Raw genomic sequence first — 23,129 nt, forward strand, 5'->3', positions numbered from 1 at the left:
CCACCTACAGGGGTGGGATAGGGAGGGTGGGAGGGAGGATGACGCAAGAGGGAAGAGATATGGGAACATATGTATGTGTATAACTGATTCACTTTGTTGTAAAGGAGAAACTAACACACTATTGTAAAACAGTTATACTCAAATACAGATGTTAAAAAAAAAAAAATTAAGCCTCTCAATTACTTGACTATGGAATTAGTCTAAGGTAACTGCCAGGTTAACAAAGCGGGGTGGGGGATGACACACCCCAGCCAAGCACAACTGCAGTCATTCCTATGGAATGGCTCAAAGTAATCTGGGATGCACAAGGCATGAGGTACCCTCTTCAAAGAAGCATAGCTTAAATTTATGCTTATAGTCCCTATAAATCATGTGAAGTAAAAGCACAATCAATTGACTCTAAGCAAAATAATAATAACTAACACATTTATACTCTTAAGGGCCAAGCACTATCTTAAGCTCTTTACATACATTAATTTGTTTAATCCTCTCAAGAATCCTATGAAGTAGGATACTTGGTTATCCCCGTTTTCCAATTTGGAAGCTGAGGTATAAAGAGATTAAGTAACTTGCCTGGGACCTCAGAGTTAGTATGTGGCAGAACCAGAATTCAAATTAAGAAAATCTGACTCCTGAGTCTGTGCTCTTAACAATTAGCACTGTACTTACTACCTGAAAACAAAGATCAGAGGTCCATGAAAAGAAAGTCAGAACATCTAAGAGCATCAAAAGGACTTAAGATTTTCTTTAAGACTGGAAAAAACTAGGAATGAGCAACAGGCTGTACCATGTGCCACCTGCCAAACACAAGGGCAACAGCAACAGCTATGCTTGCCACAGGCATATGATCATTAAGTCTGAGAACATGATGACGGTCACCATCTGAAATGGCATGGTTCTACTGGTTTTAGCTTAATATATGTGAATATGACAAATTCAAATGTGAGTCTTAATTCTGCATTCAACAAAAACTCTGCCAACTGGGCTACTTAACTGGAAACTATCCAGTGCAATAAGTGCCTGAAGTTATGATGCAGAAACTTCCTGTTCTTAGAACCAGTGGCAAAAAACCATTATACCCGTGTTTATATGCTACTCTGAATCCAAAGGCATCAATAACCAAGTGGCCATAATTAGACACTGGGATATATGGGTTTCCCACCAGCATCTACTCAGAAAAGGAGAAAATTTCTGATTCAAATTCTACATTAGTATTCCAGACAGTTGAGATACACCAATCTAGAACCACTGCAAATATCACTAATCAATCTACAATTTAAAGGGGCCAAACTATTACTATAGTCATTTCAGTTAGTATTCATTAAGCACTTTCTATGTGCCAGGCACTATGCTAAGCTTCTAACATGGACTATCTTTTTAATCATCACAATAGAAACTAATATGTCTTTGCATTTTATGGTTGAAGAAAGAGAAGGTTAAAGAAGTTAAGAAACCTCCTTTGATCACACAGCTGTCAAATGGCAGTCGCAATTCAAATCCAGGAAGCTGCCTCCAGAGTCTGTATTTTTACACCACTCTAGGCTGCATACACTGCAGAGGACTGTACAAAACAGTCATAGGGTTCCTGCAACCAGAGCAAAGGGATCAGTGAAAAATCCTAATGCCACCAGGAATTATGCCACTTGTATCACCCACACCAAAGACCTCTCCTTTGAATTAGGTAATGAGTAGAAATCCAGAATGCTCTATCCAGCTGGTAAGTTAGACAACCAGAATCTTACCAGCTGACCATAGCTATGGCAACACATAACAAGAGTATTGTGCTCAAAAGTGATGCAACGAGCTAGAAAAGGAGAATTATATATTGTTGAGGAATTCAAGAATCTGATAATCATAAATAGTTAACTGGTAGAAAGCTACGCCCTCGGTAACAGTGAAACAGCTGGGATTACTACCTCTGTACACAGATGCAACTGAGGTGATCCACAGAAAAATAATCTAATAAAAGACCTGGTGGGGAATACTGTCTTTTCTCCCTGAGCCCAGTTGCAGATATCAGGGCAGAAGAAGAGGTTCTTTCCCAACTAGGATTTGAGGAAATACAGTGCATCAGAGGCTGAGGAAGCCTCATCCATTTTTATGGCCTTTGAACTGGCTGTTCCATCCAATGAAGTCTAGGAGGCTCACACTCGGCCACAGAAACCAGAGGTCCCATCATCTAATTAAGGGAGGTGGAATGGAAGTAGAGATGGGGATACTCTCAGGTACCACTAGTAGCAGTATAAACTGACATAACCTTTCTGAAGGGCGACTTGGCAATACACATCAAAAGATATTTAAAAGCATATACACAATGACTCAGTAATTCCATTTCTACTAATTTATTCTAAGTAAATAATTAAAGAGTATAAGCCGAGACTTGACGACAAAGATGTTCATCTTACTGTTATTTATAATATTAAAAGGTTAGGACCAACATAAACGTATGACAAAAGGATACTAACTAAACATCAAGTAGGGCTTCCCTGGTAGAGCAGTGATTAAGAATCCTCCTGCCAATGCAGGGGACACAGCTTCGAGCCCTGGTCCAGGAAGATCCCACACATGCCGCGGAGCAACTAAGCCCGTGAGCCACAACTACTGAGGCCCACATGCCACAACTACTGAAGCCCGTGTGCCTAGAGCCTGTGCTCCACAACAAGAGAAGCCACCGCAGTGAGAAGCCCACGCACTGCAACGAAGAGAAGCCCCCACTCGCCACAACTAGAGAAAGCGCGCATGAAGCAACAAAGACCCAATGCAGCCCAAAAAAATAAAAATTTTAAAAAAAATCACGTAATATATATCCATATTAAAGAATTCTGCTAAATCATTAAAAGTGTTGTAGAATGATATTAACATGGAAAAAGATATCCTTACATATTAACTGAGAGGCATATTATAAATCACTATACATAGTGTGATACCATAGTTTTTTTAAGTTTCTATATGCATTAAAAAAGACTGGAATGTAATACATACAAATGTTAAAAGAAGTTATCTCTGGGTGGCAGGATTATGGGTGATTTTTATTTTATTTTCATTTATCTATATTTCCTAATTTCCTACAATAAACTTGTGTTACTTATATTTATAATGCAACAGAAGCGCACAGGCTGGCTGTGCTAACACTATTATAAATTAGTTCAAAATATAATTAGCTATCATCAACAAATATCAATAACTGAGACCAGATTCATCAGAACCTGTGGCTGGGAAGATGTGCCAACCGAGGATATAAAACATACAAAAAGAAAGCTGTAGAAAAAATCCACTAGCTTCAAAGTATTGTCCACCCTACATTGGAGTGGAATATCTATCACTACGGCATTCAATATGTGTTTGCTGCATGAATAATCCTGCTTACATTCAGCCAGGCATTGCAAAGAACCATTGTCTTTAAAAAAATTTTTTAAAGTTAGGTCTGTTTCACTATATTTCTAGTTTTTTTAAACTGTCAAGTTCAATAAAAATGAAGGTGTCTGTATTTAAACACAGTGATATGAGTATGTCAGCATGGCCCTTTGAAGAGGGTACCTCGTACCTTGTACATCCCAGATTACTCTGATTCACTCCACGGGAATGACTGCAGTTGTGTTTAGCTGGGATGTATAAAACCCCAGTTATACCTTCCTGTTCACACCTCTATTTTAGAAAGCAAAGACCTTCCCTCAAAAAAGAAAGAGAGCTGGAGAGAAGGGAGATACATATACTACAGAAAAATGATTTGTAGCAGCAAGGGAGACCAAATTCCAGAGTTTTATCTAAATCATGTTCTATACTTTCTATCAACGATTTTTATTAGACTAAACTAGTTTCTTAACAAAAACAAAACAAAAAACTACTTTATAGGGGTTTATATCCTAAGTTTTATCTTAAGATAAAGATATATCTTAAGATATATCTTAAGTTTATATCTTAAGTTAAGATATATCTTAAGGTTATATCTTAAGTTAATATCCTAAATTTTAATGACATTAATCATGCCACCATTTAAACGCAAAGGAGCAAGGCAAGAAGGGTGGTAATGAAAAAAGCTTGAGCTGTGAAGAAAGACCTGGTATGAATCCAGACTACCACTTGCTAGCTGTGTGACTCTGAACAAGTTATTTAACCTCTCTCAGTTCCATCCTCCATATCTTTACAATAGGAATAACAGCTGTTGTGAGAATTTAAAGCAGTCTAATACAATACTGGATACAGAACAATACTCAAATTTCATTCCTCTTTCCTTTCCTCAGGACTGAGAAAAAGGCGTAATTTTGGAACATGAGAGACAGTTGGTTATCTGGATATGGTGGAGGTCTCCAAACTGTTAGGGTACAACAAGAAGGCAAAGGATAGCAAATACGAGGGCAGGGGAAGAAACTGGGATGAGGAAGGCAAGTCTAGATATGCTACTGGTTGCAGGCTGTGTTGTGCTTTAAAACTCTCCCTACTCAGTTCAATCTCCTCAGTCTAGGTTTGTCCAGTCTTGAACATCAAGCCTTGCCTGACTGTCACTATTCCTTTCCAAGCAGAAAGTAGAATATGCGGGGAAAAGTGAGGAAAAGCAAACAACTGACAATGTATGCTCTTGATGACATCTTTCCTCTGGGATCCCTTCCCCTTTCCTCTCCACCTTTATTATCCCTACAGCACAAACCTTTCCTAGAAACAGCAACCCCTATGAATATGAATGATCTGCACAAGAATTTAACTGAAACTATCAAATTCTAAGCACCAAGATTCTAGAAAGGTGCAAATGTCTTATTTGTTTCAATGGTTTCTTTGAACATACACATTTTATCAGGTAAAGAAACCTTTGGGATTTTATCTTAAAACCACTTAAGGACATAATCAAAACGTTTGAGTATCAAATAAAGCCACCTATCCATAACACATCCTGTTCACAAGTGTCCCAGAAACTCGATATAAACAAAATCCCTCTGTTTATTTCTAGAAGATAATACTGTGGTTTTCTGTATCCAACAGTACACCTTACATACCCAAGGTAATTATGTTTTCTTCCTCTACTCAAACACAGCATCTGTTGCTAACACAAGTCCAAGTTATTTTCACAGACAAAAAGCAGCTGGTCAAGCTAATCCATTTGCTGACTAGCCACCATCAAGCTTCTGTAAGACTGTCCAGTTAACTTAACCTCTATTGTCAGATTGCATGAGTCAGAACTTCCAATCCTCTTTCAATTAGGATTTAACAACTCTTCTTTGGCACCATCATTTGAAACATTTATTACAGACATAAACACAGAAAACATGCTTTAAACTTAAGGACAAAGTTAAGAAATGGCTAGGCTGGATTAGAAAAATAGTTATACAAATTATCAACAAAGGGATAAAGTTATTTTGAAGTTGAGATTCTGAGATTACTAATAGCTAAGTGATAGTACTTATGTGTGCTAGGCACCAAGTGATTTTTAAAAATTAACATGATCTTCATAACCCTTTGAGGTAAGGAGACTTTAAAGATGAGGAAATGGAGACAGCAAATTGCCCAACCTCATTCAGTTCATAAACAGTAGGACTGGAGACGACTCTGAAGCCATCCTCTTAATAATTTAAAGCCCAAATCCCAAATACCTTACAAATGGGTATATATTCAAGCCACTCTCACCCTTCGCCACTTGCAGTAACTATGTTTCCTTATGCTGACTAAGGTATCATCCCTGCTATTATTTTCGTTGTAACATTCTAAAATAGAAAAGAAAAATCATGCCAGGGGTGTACTACTACTGTCTTATTTCAAGAGAAATACATAACCAGCTCAGTTCATTATTAGTTGAGGTATATAACTGATTCTGCAGTAATTCACGAGAAAAGAATGCTCAAATTCAGAGCACTGAATTGGTTATAAGCATCAACACATGACGCTTATTTTAAGCTATAAAACAAAGCGTTTTTTATTAGAAATATTATTTGATACTATCAATGAAATTCAACATATTTTCTAATATTGAGAAGTTGATTCTCTAACTTATCTAAGATACATTAGTACCGGTAAGAAAGAACAGCTAATTCTTCGCTACCTCTGGTAAAACTGTACACAGTATGTGTAGGTACTCAAATACAACATTTGGAATGAAACCAAGTTCAGATCTTAGCCTTATGTATGGCTAGTGGTATGACCTTGCAGGACTCACTCCAACTCTTGAGTCCTCATTAAAATGAGAGACAATGCACGCCCTGGCAAAATAAGATGATCCACATTAAAATACGTTTTAAAATTATATTTTACAGCACACAGAGTATTTTAGTACTTATTCTTTGTAAACTTTAAGGCACTGTACTTTAAAGTACATAATTCATACTTAATTACATTACCTGCTTTTTACAGTAACTCTATAAAATATTCTTATTTCCACTGTATAAATAAAGAAATTGATTAATCACAGTTAAGTGATTTGCTCCATATCACAGAGCTACATATAGCAGCATGGAACCCAAGTCTCTGGACTGCAAGTCTTTGCCCTTCCATTTGCTCTGAACTAATGTCCACTCAGATATCACATGACTTTTATTTAAAAAGTTAAATAAGCTTTGAAATGTTTTACAAATTCAAAGCACACAAAATGTAATTTTTAAAAAATGTCTTACTAATAGTCATGCAAATAAAAAACCTGAATATACCTGAGTTTCAAGATGCACACATACAATGAAATCATATGACTTTTGTTAAATACTGTAATAGTTAACGCTAAACACATCACTACACTATTCTCTCATGCCCCCAGTGCTCAAGGAAGTGAATCCAGGCAAAATTATAGAAAATAATGTTCTAACGTTTTTTCCAGTGCTTTCTATCTAATAATAGAAAAGAATGGCCTCTTGGACCTGCCCTTGTTTTTCCCTGCTACATTATTAGTAACACTGTGTTCCTTCCTATACTGCACTATATTTCAATTACTATAATCTAACAAAGAGAGCACGGTGGTTGATTTTTATATAGGGATTATAACTAAATATTAATAACACTTCTAATTGTATTCAAAACATTGGCTATGTTCTCTAATTTTTTGTTGTTGTTGTTAATAGAAACGGCTAGTTCTGTATACCCTTTCTTTAACTTGTTCAGAAAGTACAAAACATGCCAAAACAACCAATAAGGTAACTGACCAGCAACACTGAACTGGTCGGAGGGTGGGACCGCTGCTCTGACAACTGTCAGTCTTTTCTCTCAATTCAACCAACACTAAACACCAAGACGTGCTAGTGAACTAGTCCCGAGGAGGGCTGGGGCGGTGGACAAGGCTGGGGCGGGGGGCGGTACTAAGGAGATCTGGTTCCCGACCTAAAGAGGCACAGATTTTGCCAAGATCGGAGAAGACTGCGTCGAGGAGAGGGGTCAGCTTCGGCGTCAGCCGGTAGACCCCCATGTGCCTTGGCTTCCTCTTCTGCTAAGGATGGATAAACCCTCACTAGCACACCGGGAGGGTGCAAGAATCAAAGGGAGCCCAGACCGTTGCAAAAAATGATGAAAAACTGGGGGCGGCTCCCGCTATCCCCTCAGGAGCCAGGGCCCAGGACCCAGGACCAAGTACAGGGCAGAAGCTATCCAGGGTCACGGGGCGCGGTCCCCGCAGCCCGGCGGGCGCCGCTTTGCTCCTGGGAAAGAGCAAAGCGGCCTGGCGGCCTCGCCCTCCGCGGCCATAGCCCAGCCTCAGGCTGGCCTGGCCAGCCCTGCTCGCCCACCGCCCACCCGGCCGGGGCGCTCCGCCCAGCCTCGGCGGCCCAGCGCCCCCCGCCCGCGCTTACTTTCTGGGAGTCCATGGCCAGGGGCTGTGTCCGCTAGACCCAAAACCGCGTCGAAGAACCTTGCGAGGAGACGGAGGGAGGTCGGACACGCCGATAAGGCTACCCGCGACCGCTGCTCTGCCGGGCCACCGCCGCCTCCGCCTCAGCCTCAGACCGCACCGGCGCCGCCCGGCCGCGCCCCGTCCGCGCCCAGCCCCGCGAGCGCCGCAGTCGCGCCGCCGTTGCCAGGGTGAAAGGGCGGCCCGCGGAAGGGAGGGGGCGAGGAGTGCCTTGCGCACGCGCCCTGCTGCGAGACGAGATGGGGAGGAGTGGAAGCGGGGAGCTGGTTATCCGGTGCAGCGACGGAGTGGCAGAGAGAGAGGAGTGCTCGTCCCTCGGTCCCGCCGGTCGTTTGAAGAAGCCTTGCCCTCCTTCCCGCATCCTTTTTCCTCCAGCGCGCGCGATTGCTGCAGGCTTTGGAATGGACCACTGGGCATCCAGCAGCCGGGTCCGTGGGGAGGGCAGGGGAAGGAAAGCTCTGGCCCTGGAGATAGATCAGCCCCTTCTCCATCCTGCAAGCATCTGAAGCACCTCCTTATGCTAGCCTTGGAGAAGCAGCCAGGCTAAGACAGGCCCAGCGGTCCAGTGAGAAGGAAATGGCTGGGAGGGGGATGTAGTGGAAACATGGGGAAAGCCTGTAGGAACGTGACAGAAACTTGGGTAGACTGTGGAGCCTGGTAGACCTTTCCCAGAGAGCCCCCTGGGAACCTTGCTCGCCGTGACTTTGAGCAACTACTCTCCCAGAGCCTGTTTCATCTTTGGTAAAATAAGAAATAATTCTGACTTCGCAGAGCATTATGAAGATTAAATAACGTATTGGAAGTGCCGAGTACATAGTTAATGCTCAGTAATTATAGTTATTGGTGGGAAGCTAGAACCTGCTCAGTCTGGACTGAGGGGACAATAGAGACTAGAAAGCTTGGGAAGGTACGATTCAAAATGTTCTTCCCCAAGTGGACAGGCCTCATCTTCCATTTCGATGACTGGAGAGGTTCTGAAAAGTTCAACTGGGCAATCACTTATGGCGAATGAACAAAAGGGAAAAATATATTGAGTACCTATTAGGTACCAATTCCACGGACTGAGAATCAGCAGTGACAAGGCATTTTATATACATATATACATATATATATATATATATATATATATATAATGTAAGGAGTTTAGACGTTTTACAGGGAGAAATTACATGGGATAAATGGACTCAGAGAATTGTGTGGGCTCCATGTTCGGTAGGAGAGTCAGGGAAGCCTGCCTCTCTCGGGTCACTCCTGAGAGTGAGAGAATAACTATACAAACATCTGGAGAAGGGCATTCTAGACAGAAGAAACAGCAAATACAAAGGTCCTGAAAGGGCATGGTCTCTATGTTTAAGAAACAGCATTTATCCTACAAGGCTGTAATTATCTCTGTAGATGGATCTCCCCGACTATACTTGTGGGTCCAAATTTCTTTTACCCATATCTGTATCGCCAGCACAGGGCCTGCCATCTAGTATGCATTCAATAAATCCTTTTTAAACTGGACAGACATGTACAAGAAACGGGTTGAAGGGAACAAGAGGAAAAACTAGTTCAGGCTAGGTGGGTTGTTTTTGAAGGCCATGGTCCAGGGCCTATGTGCACAATTTTGCTTCTGCATCTGAAAGTAGTGGCATGCAGTCTTGCAGAGAGATGCTCCTTTTCTTGGTATCAAGGGAAAGGAGCCGCCTCTCCAAGCTGCCCCAGTTCCATGAGGAGAGATGAGAGCAGCCAGGCACCCAGCGACTTACCTGCCGCTGCAGCCACGCAGGCCATTCTCCACAGTGCACGCGCACTGCAGCTGAGTCAGTTTCCCATGAGGGAGAAATGCAGCCTAGGGACTGGAGAACATCAGAGGTCAAACCACCCTACTGTGAGCTCCCCAGCCCTGCACCTGCCTGCCACTGTACAACCCAGTGAAGAAGAAACAGCATTTAGCACTGTCCGCAGTTCTCTTGCTGCAAGGACTTTACCTCACTACTGTCAGAGGGTAACTCCTGGGCACTCTGTGACTGATGGGCTTAACCCCCGAAGGAGGCAGAAAAAGGCTTTGGAGACAGTGAGTCACAGCTGAAATGCGATCTCCAGATTCTGTCCCAGGCCACATCCCAGGAGCTCACTCCTGGCCCCTTGCCTCCCCGCTCCCCTAGTTCTCTCCCTGAAGCCCAGCCAAGAACCGGCAGCTTTTGACAAGAGTGCTACCCCATTTGACTTCTGCTCTCGCCAGATCTCTGTCTCCTTTGGCCAGTCTGGCTCCCTGCCCAGCTTCCCTGGCCTTCTGGTTTCCCTCATTCTCATCTGTAAACAGCTAGTCTCTTCTAGCTGTGACTTCTGTCTTCCCCAGCCCATACAGCAGGCACTCACCTAGCTGGGCACTAAGTCTGCTGCCCGACCTACTCCCGCTGCTTCTGGCCTATGGGCAAGTCCTTTGCCTCTTCAGAGCCGAGTCAGTTTAGAAATTTTCAAAAGTAGCTTTTCTAATAAACCAAAGCCCTTGTTCTCAAATGTAATCCCCAGACCAGCTGAGTCAGCAGTACCTGGTAACTTGTTAGTAGTACAAATTCTCAGGCTTCATCCCCAGACCTACTAAATCAGAATCTCCGGGGGGTGGGAGGGGGGTACAGTAATCAATGTTTTACCAAGTCCTCCAAATGATTCTGATGCACACTAAAGTTTGATCGCCATCGAACTGAGAGAAAGCAAATTGTTTAAAAAAAAAAAAAAGGAAAAAGGGAACTACAGAAGCACAAAAACAGATGACTTTTCAACACAGGTTTCTGATTCTGAGATAGCATATCTGGTCATAGATATTTACTTGAATGAGGTTCCTCGGCCTTCAGGACCACCTTTCTGACTAAATCCCAATTTAGGATGGCCTCAGGCTTGGCACTGCTGATTTAAAGAGTCTGGCAAAATTGTCTCTTCCAGAACCAGGTTTCCTGTTCTCTCTGGCCAGGCATCACCTGCAGCCCTGAGTTCCCTCGTAAGTTCTGGGACCCCCCATCTCTTGGGAGAGAAAATTTCTTCCCTTAAGTTTCTTGCCAACAGCCTTTCCCTTTGGGAGTCAGTATAGGGCCATCGCCCTGGAGTCAGCCAAAGCCTCAATTTCCTTATCTGTAACATAGCGATCATAGTGGTAGCCATTCCCAGTTAGGGTTGTTGTGAGGATTAAAGGAGATTATGTATGCAAAATGCCTGATTTAGACACATTTAACAAATGGTAGCGGTTACTGTTATTACTGCCTTGTACATCATATCCTTCTGTGCCACCATGGCATGGCTTTCTGCTCCTTGATCTCTGGTGTCTTAGAAGTCCTATTCTCACCCCTAACCAGTTTTCACTGTCATACCTGGCTTTTCTGAAGCATAATCACTGGCCAGATGCTGCTCTTTGTTGAAGCCAAATCTTCACCCATTGCTCCCTGTTAATATCTGGCCTGAGTCTTGACATACACCACATAGCCTCGGAAAACCCTGAGCTTCTCTAAGCCTCAGTTTCTTCAGCTGTGAAATGGGCATCATAACAGTACCACCTGTAAGGGAGGTTGAGTGGATTAAATGAGAGAATTCATATTAAGTGTTAAGCACAGTGTCTGGCATGTAATAAGCATTCAAAAAATATTATCTATTATCATCTCTTCCCAACCACAGAAATCTAACTCATTCTTTTTTTTCCTGCCCCCTTCTGACCAAAAATAAATTCACCCAAAATCCCTGGAATCCCTTGGAACTTGGAGTACTAATTTCTGATCCTAGAAGTTCTCATAGGAGGGAAGGGATGGTTCTGGTCTGATGTGAGCTTGTGCTCTGTAGGGTGGTCTAGCTCCATACTTGGAGAGCTGTAAGCAAAGCAGGAAGCAGTCAGTGGACACAAATCTGACAAAGGGCCTGGAAACCATGTGAGAAGAGACACAATTAAAGCACCTGTGAGTATTTAGCTTGGAGAGGAAAAACTCAGGGAGGACACAGTCATTTAGACTTCAAATCTCTCTAGGGCTGTTGTATGGAGGAGGAATCTGGCTTGTCCTCTAGCCTCCCACAGATAGAATTAGACCCGATTTGGTGGAAGCTACAGGAAGATAGATTTCCACTCAACAAAAAGTCCAATTTTCTAAGAGAACCATACCGAACTGAAATGGATTTTTGTTTGGTTGGAAGGTCCCCATCAGTGGAGGTATCCAAACAGAGGGCTGGGCATTTCCTTGTCAGAGCTGTCTTAGGGGGATCAGGCACTGGAAAATAACGGGCAGAGATAACCTTTAACATCTTTCCAAACCCTGAGGTTCTCTCATTCTTCAAACTAGAGGCCAGTTGCTATGCATTCCCTTTCTGACTCAGCTTTGCGATTGTACTCATCTTTGGAATGCACTCTGAATCTCTTCTCCCCACCCTCACTCTCATAAGATCCATCACAAGAGGTCCCACTCTTTCCTGGGAGAGAGCATGAGACGGGCAGTTAACTAAACTGTAGCCATTTTGATGTTACTATGTCACAATCCCTTCTCCATGAATGATGGCCTGCTTTATGCTAGGCCCCTGGGACACTGAGATAAGTGAGGTCTGGAAGACACAGGTGTTTCCATCACATCCTACCTTGGCTCTGGAAATGCCCCTGGATTCATCATGTTCAGAGAATGACCAAGGACACAGCAAATTTATCTGCCTCTTGAGCTCCTCTGTGTGAAAGGATGCTGGCCCCCAGCCAGGTCTCTCCAACACAGAGGAACAGGCTCACTGTTCCTAGTAAGAACATTGCTCAGCAGCCCCTCTCCCTCTGCATATACTCCGAAGATGGTATGGACCCGACTGAGACTGCGTGGTTGAGACTAGGGAGAGAAAGGGCCCGTTGTGAGTTGACGGCACTTCTATTTCACTGGCTAAGCTCCAGGACTCTGACACCAGACTGTCTGAATTCAAATGCCAAGTCTCCCACTTATCAGTGGTGTGGCCTTGGGTGATTTCTTAACCTCTCTGTACCTCAGTATTCCTATTTGTACAATGAGAGTATTAAGAGGACCCACTTGAAAGGGTTGTCGGGAAGATAAATGACAATGTATATACAGTGCTTATGATAATGCCTGACATATTGAAAGTACATAGTATATGTCCGCTATCTATTATTCTTTTCTAAAATAAACCATTCTTGAGTACAGCACCAGGAAATAATGGTTTCTGAGCCCTTTGGTACTGCAGTGCCATTGCAGTCAAGTTCAGATGGTACCATGTCAGCACCTTCTAGGGAAGTGAGTCTCTTGAAATCCATCCCTCATTCTAAAGGTCAATCTGAACTCTCTCCTAGCAATCGGAGATTGAAGGGGGAAGGTGACAGGACTTAAGCAGACGGGAAAGGACAATAGGATCCTTCCCAAGCCAAGAAAACAGCCTGAGCAAAGGTGAAAAAGAAGGAGAAGAATAACTAGAGGCAATGGAGATAGGAGTTGAAACAAATGAAAACAGCAACCTTTTAATGCCCAAATACCCGGGCAGTATTAGGAAAATTCTAGAACATATAGGAGATGAAATATTCTCAGCCATGAAAAATTATCTTTATGAAAAATACACAGCAACGTGGGAGAGAGCTTATAATACAATTTAAAAACAGAACAAAACCCTTAGCTGGAATAGTTTTTTTTCTAAACACAACTGGAGAGTGACTTCTGTAGAAAAGTAACTGAAACATTTATAAACTTCTCTTTTGTTTATAACTTTTTGTTTTTGTTGCGCTGCTGGGCATGTGGGCTCCTAGTTCCCCAACCAGGGATCGAACCTGAGTCCCATGCAGTGGAAATACGGAGTCTTAACCACTGGACCGCCAGGGAAGTCCCTGTTTATATAACTTTTAGCTTAGGTGAAGAACCAATACATCATATATGAGAAAGCTCAGCCTGGTTTCCTATTATCACCTACAACTATTACATGTTTACTTTTCTGCTTACATAAAAGTGAATCAAAGACAAGTACATTGGCTTTGAAATAAAAACCCAAACTTGGCGTGACTTCCTCATGATTAAAAAAAAGAATAAGACGGGTGGAGAGAGAGATTCATAGGGGTCAGATTGTTTTGGTCTCTAAATTCCCAGCTGGGGTGTTGGAATTTGAGCATTTTGTAAGTGGGAAGCCACTTACAAGTTTATGAGCAGAGTTATTTTAGGAAACTTGATTTGGCAGGGGAAATCGGAAGGACATGAGTGGGAAGAGGCTGGGGGGAGGAGCTGAGTGGGGACCCAGAGGCCCAGACGTCCCCCCTTCTCCTCCCTGTCCCTTGACCTCCCCTGGTTGGATCCCCACAGCCCCACCCCCGTGCCCCACTCCACCACCACCAGTGACGGCCTTAGCAGTATGAATCTTTAAGTCGTTTTGTCAGTCAAATGAAAAAAATAATGAATTGGCCTTAATAAAAACTATTGGCTCTCTTCCTAAGTCATCTAAAACAGGTGTCAGCAAACTTTTTCTAGAAAGGCCCAGAGAGTCAATATTTTAGGCTTTGAGAGCCACATGGCCTCTGTCACAACTATGCCACTCTGCCATTGTGGAGAGGAAGCCGCCTTAGGCAGTACATAAAGGACTGAGTGTGGCTGTGCTCCCATAAAACTTAACTTACACAAAGAGGTTGGGGGCTGATTTGACGCATAGGCCACAGTTTATCAACTTCTGATCTAAAAGAGCATTGTGTTATTTTTCTTAGAGAGTAATTCTGTGATTTTTCGGTGCCTCTAAAGCTCCCTGACCCTCCCTTTCAGACACTTCCCATCACATACACTGCCATCCCCACCTCTATTTATGAGAGGAATGCCAGTGATGATATGGTGGGCTAGCCATCTCTGGAGCAGTGATGGGCAAAGCAGCGTGTTAAAGTGGAGGGGCTTTGGATTTCATCTCAATCTGAGCCCTGACTCTGCCAACTGTGTGACCTTATACACAGCGCACAACCTCTCTGAGCCTCCATTTGCTCATGGGCAAAATGGAGATAATAGGTTCAACCTCACAGGCTTTTTGTGAGGATTAAATGTTTGTAAAGCACCTCGCCTAACAACTGGCATGGAACTGGCACTCAAGAAATAGTTACTAACCCACACTGGCTCTATAAATAGCTGTCAAACAGGACAGACCCAGCCTGCACGAAGAGAATTCCACTGTGGATCCAGCCTTCAGGTCAGTACTGGCACTGGAGTGAGAGGCAGTGAGATCATTAAACACACGCAAGGCTAGATAAGAAGGCAACACTACATTTGTATCAACTGCTTCCGATGAATCATTTATTAGGCAGCCCCACTGTACCAAATCCTCTTGGTGGGTTGGTGGTTGGGAACATGGTCCCAGGCTTCCATTGAAGTAATAAGATCCTGCTCTTCATCCACAGACTCTCAACAGCTGGTGAGCGGGAGAACCTCGTGTAAACAGCCTCCTCTGAGTTCATTCTTCTGGGCTCATGGGACCAGTCACCTTCCCCTTAGCTGAAAAATAAACACAACAAGAAAATGAATGCATCTCTCCTAGGGGAACACGACACAATGAGAAGCAATCAATAACAAGAAATAGTGTGGGATCATCTTTAGAGAAGACACTGTGAAATGTAAGACGGCTAAACACACACACACACACACACACACACACACACACACTCACTTAGGTTAACAGACAAGAAAGAGATCTGAGATCTGAGAGCCTGGGTTCATCCTGATTTTGCCCCCTTATCAGTTGTTCATTTCTGGGCAAGTTATTCAACTTCTATGCCTACATTTCCCCATTATAAAATGAAGATAATCATGGTAAGTTCCTTTAAGGTTTTTGTGAGGATTAAACGCATTACTAAGTAGACAGTGCTTAGAACAGTGCCTGACACTTTGTAATGAATACTAGGTTAGTGTTTGCCATTATCTGGTATCAGTATTACTCATTCACAAAGATGTTTTCAGAATAGCTGAACAACTGAGTCAAACACATAATGAATCAAATTCAAAACTAATCTGAAAAATCTGATTCTCTGGTACAGTCAAAGACCCAAACCCAAAATTCAAATAAAACTTTGGATTTTTCACTCCCATGATTCAGCGGTGGGAGAGGTCAGACCAGGATGATGGGTGTTCCCGTAGTTCAGTTCAATTCAAGGAACAGAATATCCTAATTCTTAGGAAATATACAATGAACTAGTTAGGACTAAAGGGCCATGCTGTATGCAAATTGTTCTCAAGTAGTTAAAAAATATTAGATGTGCATACATATGTATACGTATATATATAGAGAGAGAGACAGAGAGAGAGAGAGGGAGAAATGTTTAACAATAGGTGTAACAAGAGTCTATGGTGTTCAGTGTACCATTCTTATTCTTGCAGCTTTTCTGTAAGTTTGAAATCATTTCCAGGTAAGTTTTAAAAAACCCAGTAGGATGGGTTAAAAATAAAAAGAAGCATTGACTCAAGTCTGACTATCAAACAAGCACTGGGCCACTATAGGACAAGCAGAGGTGACAAGGTACAGTCTTGACAAGACACCAGGAGAGCCTGGACCTGGGACAAGGAAAGTAGTTCTATGACTCAAATAGCTAATGGAACCAGGCAAACTAAGATCGTCTGATACAGCTGTCTCCACAGTAGGCTCTGCTTGTCCCCAGGTGCCTAAAACAGGTTGTATGTGGCACTAAGAATAACATTGCTTGAAACCTTTGCCATAAGCTCCATTTTAGGGCTTTAGTCTTAAGATTAGTTTCCCATGCCAGTTGTCGCCTCTTTGCTGATCCCCCGCCTCAACTTCTCCCCAACTTCAACCCATTTTGCAAACTGCTCACAGAATAAATCCCTCAACCGTCACTCTCACTACATCACCTCCTCACTCAGGAAATTACAATGGCTTCCTATTATTTTCCACAACGCAAATCTAAACTTTGCTGTCTTATCAGTTCCATATTTTCTGATTTTTATGTATTTTGATTTGCAGTTTCAACTTTTTTCCCTGTCGCTGAAAATAACAGAACCTGGGATTCAACTGATACCCGATAGTGGTTGATGCTTAGTTGTAGTCATGTGGCCTGAACACTAGGCTTATGCCAAAATTGTGATTTGTCTGAGGTTGAGATAATAGTTCTTTCCTCCTATATATTTTTTAATTTAAATAAACTTAAATTTTAGAATAGATTTAGGTTTACAGAAAAGTTGCAAAGATAAAGAGTTTCCATATTCTCCACACCCAGTTTCCCCTATTTTTAACATCTTACATCACTATGGTACATTTGTCACAATTAATGAAGCCACACTGGTACATAGTTATTAACTAAACTCCATACTTTATTCGTATGTCATTAATTTCCCCTAATGTCCTTTTCTAGTCCATGATTCCATCCAGGAGACCACATTACAGTTAGCTTTCCTCCTATTTTAAAATTTTAGAATGTTATTTTAAAAGCCAAATGTAAACAAAGTGTATAGTCTAACTGAATAAGATTTTATATGACACTTAGCTGCAATATCTTTCCTACTACCCTTGAACATGAAAAAACTCACAGCATCTAACTCATCCCCAGGCATGATTAGAACGTTTATCCTGAGTTTTCTCTTTGTGTCAGATCCCGTGGGAACCCAGAACAGTCTTCCCAGATTTCATGTCCAAGACTACATCTAATTAGCTGGTCCAAGAAAGCTTTGCTTCCTATACAATATAAAGGAATTCTCTACACAGTAACTCAAATGGAGATTCCTGAAATCTCTTGTTTGACATGGTGGTAAAACAAACGGTGGTAAAATGGGCTTTCACTACCACCTGTGGAAAGTACCTCAGAAACATCACCACTGTATTATTCCCGCATGGGCCAGGAATATTAGTGTCCTGTATGGAAAACTATGGTATCAACTGCCCTTAAACAGGCAGAGACTTTTCTCTAATTCAGTTATAGGGAGTCTACCTACCCCACTCACAGAGCTCATTAGCTCATGGAGCTAATTAACAGACAACGTTTAATGGCGCTTTCTAGCCACCGATTTGACACTGGATCTGCATTCTTTCCAACACCCTCATCTTTCTCTGCATAGCTGGAGTAGAAAGAAAAAGTTCATGATAACATTTAACCAAGTGGCCATGTTTTTCCCATCAGGAGTGGGTAATTTCCCATTCTCTCTCTTAAGGAAGAGAGATAATACCTCTTCCTAGAAAAATTTCTTAAATGGAACCTGAATTTAAGTGCAATATCCTTTAGCATCCTGCTAAGGGCTAATAGCTATAAAGATTTCAGATAACAAAAATATTTGAAAAGTAACAACAATGCTTTCCAAATGAAATACTTGGCATAGAATTTTAAATAGGCAACATAGGATTTTTATCACTTTTATTTAAAAAATTTTTTGATGTTTCCCTTGTCTGTTAAAAAACCCAATATAAAATTAAAGGGAATTTTGAAAAAAGAAAAATTAATTTGTAATTCTGCCATCTTCACTTACCTGTTTTCAGGTTTATGACTTCCCTTTTGTCTTTGTCCACAGCATGTGTTCCTTTCACCTTGCATTATTTTATACACATTTCCTGTGTTTCTGGTATTCATGTAATTTTTCAATGGTTACATAACATTTCATTAAGCAGATGTATAATTATTATTTAAACATTTCCCTAATGTGCTCTATGAGGGCAAAGACTTCTGTTTTTGTCACTTCTGTACCCTCAGCGTTTAAAACAATGCTGGCAAAAAGTAGACACTCAGTACATATTTGTTGAATAAAAAGTAAATTCAAATGGTTTCAAATTTTTACTCATATATTATTATTATTTTTCCAATTTCATCATGCCTTCTTTTGACTTGTTAATTTTTATCACTCTACCTCCATGAAATAAACAGTTTATTATGATTATTTTCTCTTTTTTATGTAGAAAACATTGAGTGATCAGTTTTCTTTGATGATGATTGGTATGATTCCATGTAAATCCCTTGTGTATTTGAAATGTCTTTATTCTACCCTCACATTTATTTCATAGTTTGTATAGATTATAGAGTTCTACAGTGGAAATCATTTTCCCTCTGAAGTTTGAAATTATCTTTTCATTTTCTTTTATCTCTCTCTGCTTCTGATGCCACCCTACGTCCTGTTTTACCATCTTCAGAGATTCCCCCCTAATTGTCTGCTGGGGATGAAAAGGGGTCTGACTTCACAGAATAGAGGATGGTGTCTGGAAAAATTAATTTTTTTAGCATACCTTTAAAAATTTAGTTATAACTTAAATACAATAAAGACTTCTGTATGCAGAAGTTCTTTATACATTTTAGGTGAGTCCATTTTTAAGTGTGTTTTGCAAATATTTTTCCAGTCTGTGGTTTACCTTTTCTCTCTTTTAATGCTGTCTTTTGACAAACAGAAGTTTTTGATTTTTATAATGTCCAATGGAAGGCTCAATTTTAAACAACTTAAAAAGGAATGATTTCATTTAAGTCTGGTCCGTCTTTCTGAGTTCACTTTAATGTACTGTAATAAAACTTATGCTGAGCAGAAAACCACCTTTGCTCCAGGGTTCGGGATGATGATTCTTCTTCCAGCTGTCATCAAGATTAAACATTACCAGACACAAACTATATTATGCTACTACAGGATCTCTGGCAACAGCAAAGAGGAAGAGAGGGATCAGTCTTTGGTTGTTCTAGCAGACCATACTGCAGCAAAGCTTTGATCTCTAAAGACAGACGGACAAATCTTCCAGGCCCAGGGAATCATTGTCTCTGCCCTTTTCTTTATACATCACTTGTTAATAATCTGATATCATTTTGGATGTTTTATGCAATCCTGAATATTCCTGTGCCCCCATCTTCAACAAAGTGGAACAGAAAGACAAGCATTTTATTATACACAAATGATAAGATTTTATTACCTTTAATAAGGAGTGGCCTGAACAGATACTGCAGTTGGCCTACTAGCTAATTATTGACAAAGAGAAGGGCTATAATCAACTGTTCACAAACTAGAGCCACCATTCAACTGTTTTTGACCAAAAAAAGATAATCTCATACAGTCAACGTACAGTTTTTGGTAACTTTGCAAATAGTTTATGTTGGAGGTAGGCCAGAAATAAAAGGCCTCTAATCAAAGCTGCTTATCGTGTGTGGTACAGAGGAGGGGCTCAACAAATATTTACCAGATGAATTTGAGGATGCTGAGATGAGTGTATGAAGTTATATTTGCCTAAAACTGACAAAGCTTCAAATTCTTTTAACCACACTATATGGGCTGGAACTTGGGCCTAATTTGTCAATTTGTCTCTAAGCAGACTAGAGTTCCACCATCTTTTCAGGTGTGTGTCCCTCTTATGACCCTTATTCTTAGAGGAGATGTCAGTCTCTTACCCATGCCAGGCAACAGGTAAGAAGCATGGGCCAGTGTTCAACTATATTCCAGGTACTTGTTAGAGAACAAAATGTACTCATTTCACTCCAGTATTCATCAAAAACTCAGCAAAGACATACATTCCAATGGAATAGAACTGCAAGTCCAGCAGTAAACCCATACATCCATAGTCAATTAATTTTGGCCTTGATAAGAATGCCAAGACCATTTCCTGGGGAAAGAATCGTCTTTCAACAAAGAGTGAAGGGACAACTGGATACCCACAGACAAAGGAAGAAAGTTGAACACATACCCTACACCATGCACAAAATTAACTAAAAATAGATGAAAGATCTAAATATATAAGCTAAAACTATAAAATTCTCAGAAGAAAAAGAAAGACTAAATCTTTACAACTTAGGTAATGGTTTCTTATATATGACAAGAAAAGAACAAGCAACCAAAGAAAAAAATACATAATTGGACTTCATCAAAATTAAACACTTTTATGCTTTAAAGGACACTATAAGAAAGAGAAGAAAACAACCCACAGAGTGGGAGAAAATATTTGCAAATCAGATATCTGATAAGGATCTGGTATCCATAATATGGAAAGAAATTTTATGCTCAACAACAAAAAGACAAACTATCCAGTTAAAAAATGGGCAAAGCACCTGAATAGACATTTCTCTTAAGAAGATATACAAACGGCCAGTAAATATATGGAAAGGTGCTTAAAATCATTAGTCATTAGGAAAATGCAAAGCAAAACCAAAATGAGATACCACTTCGCACCCACTAGGATGGCTACAATCAAAAAGATGGAAAATAACACATATTGGCAAAGATGGAGAAATTGGAACTTTCGTACATAGCTGCTGGGAATGTAAAATGGTGCAGCTGCTGTGTAATATGGTTTGGCAGTTCCTCAAAAAGTTAAACACAGTTACCACATGACCTAGCAATTCCATTCCAATGTATATACCTAAGATAATTGAAAACATATATCCACACAAAAACTCGTACACAAATGTTCATAGCAGCATTATTCATAATAGTTAAAAGGTGAGAACAATCTAAATATCCATCAACTGATGAATGAATAAACAATACGTGGTATATTATACAATGGAATATTATTCAGTCATAAAAAGGAGTCAAGTACTGGTATATGCTACAACTTGGTTAAACCTCTAAAACATTATGCTAAGTGAAAGAAGTCAGACAAAAGAGTCTACATATTGTCTGATTCCATTTACATGAAATATCCAGAACAGGCAAATCCATAGAGAAAAAAAGTAGATTGGTGGTTGCCTGGTGCTGAGTAAGGGAAGAGGTATTGACTGCTAAAAGGCATGGGGTTTCTTCTGGGGATGAGGAAAATGTTCTGGAGTTAGATCATAGTCATGGTTGCACAGCTTTGTGACTATGCTAAAAACCATGAACAGTACACTCAAATGGTAAATTTTATGATATGTAAATTATATCTCAATAAAAAAAGAGAAAAGAACTATAAAAAAACTTTAGTAAGAAATTATTTAGCCCCACATGATAAGAACTGTAGTTAAAGCACACAAACACAGACACATAAAGAGACACGAAAGAAGATTTAAACAAAATTGAGAAAAAATCAAAGTTCTGCATGGGAAGAATTATTTAAAAAATTATTTTCTCCAAATTAATTTATATACCTAATAGTCTTCTAATTAAAATTGCAGAGGCCTTTCTGGCAGATAGTAAACAGTTGGTAAGTGATTTTATGTCAAAGGATAAAAAGTATTATACAGAAAAATGATTAAAAATTTCCAGCAAACAAAAGTCCAGGACCAGATGGCTTCACAGTGAATCCCATCAAATGTTTAGAGAAGAGCTAACACCCATCCTTCTCAAACTCTTCCAAAAAAATTGCAGAGGAAGGAACACTCCCAAACTCATTCTATGAGGCCACCATCACCCTGATACCAAATCAGACAAAGATACTACAAAAAAAGAAAATTAGAGACCAATATCAATGATGAATATAGATGCAAAAATCCTCAACAAAATACTAGCAAACAGAATCCAACAGCACATTAAAAGGATCATACACCATGATCAAGTGGGGTTTATCCCAGAAATGCAAGGATTCTTCACTATATGCAAATCAATCAATGTGATACACCATATTAACAAACTGAAGGAGAAAAACCATATGATCATCTCAATAGATGCAGAAAAATCTTTTGACAAAATTCAACACCCATTTATGATAAAAACTCTCCAGAAAGTAGGCATAGAGGGAACCTACCTGAACATAATAAAGGCCATATATGACAAACCCACAGCGATCATTCTCAATGGTGAAAAACTGAAAGCATTCCCTCTAAGATCAGGAACAAGACAAGGATGTCCACTCTCGCCACTATTATTCAACATAGTTTTAGAAGTCCTAGCCATGGCAGAGAAGAAAAAGAAATAAAAGGAATACAAATTGGAAAAGTAGAAGTAAAACTATCACTGATACTTGATAAAATTTCAGTTTTCTTAAATTTACCAAGGCTTGATATGTGACCCAAGATATGATCTATCCTGGAGAATGTTCCATGAGCACTTGAGAAGGAAGTGTATTCTGTTGGTTTTGGATGGAATGTTCTATAATTATCAATTAAGTCCATCTCGTTTAATGTATCATTTAAAGCTTGTGTTTCCTTATTGATTTTCATTTTGGATGAATTATGTAGTGTCCTTCTTTGTCTCTTATAATAGTCTTTATTTTAAAGTCCATTTTGTCTGATATGAGAATTGCTACTCCAGCTTTTTCTTTTGATTTCCATTTGCACGGAATCTTTTTCCATCCCCTCACTTTCAGTCTGTATGTGTCCCTAGGTCTGAAGTGGGTCTCTTGTAGACAGCATATATATGGGTCTTGTTTTTGTATCCGTTCAGCGAGCCTGTGTCTTTTGGTGGGAGCATATAATCCATTCACATTTAAGGTAATTATCAATATGTATGCTCCTATTACCATTTTCTTAATTGTTTTGGGT

The 23,129-nt window shown here is 40.5% G+C and overlaps 2 protein-coding genes across 6 annotated transcripts in view; both read right to left on the minus strand.

Moving 5' to 3' along the window:
* FSD1L (fibronectin type III and SPRY domain containing 1 like) overlaps positions 1–7,929 on the minus strand; it is a 77,725-nt gene extending 69,796 nt beyond the window's left edge. For all 5 annotated transcript variants that reach the window (XM_024126419.3, XM_028493733.2, XM_028493732.2 and 2 more), the window contains exon 1: positions 7,755–7,929. In XM_024126419.3, coding sequence (XP_023982187.1) covers positions 7,755–7,769 — 15 coding nt within the window. In that variant the 5' untranslated portion in view covers positions 7,770–7,929. The remainder of the gene's footprint in view (positions 1–7,754) is intronic.
* Positions 7,930–15,034: 7,105 nt separating this feature from the next.
* SLC44A1 (solute carrier family 44 member 1) overlaps positions 15,035–23,129 on the minus strand; it is a 211,020-nt gene continuing 202,925 nt past the window's right edge. Inside the window, exon 16 of the mRNA XM_024126161.3 lies at positions 15,035–15,267. Coding sequence (XP_023981929.1) covers positions 15,253–15,267 — 15 coding nt within the window. The 3' untranslated portion in view covers positions 15,035–15,252. The remainder of the gene's footprint in view (positions 15,268–23,129) is intronic.

The sequence above is a fragment of the Physeter macrocephalus genome, chromosome 9 (assembly GCF_002837175.3).
Source record: "Physeter macrocephalus isolate SW-GA chromosome 9, ASM283717v5, whole genome shotgun sequence".
NCBI lineage: Eukaryota > Metazoa > Chordata > Mammalia > Artiodactyla > Physeteridae > Physeter > Physeter macrocephalus.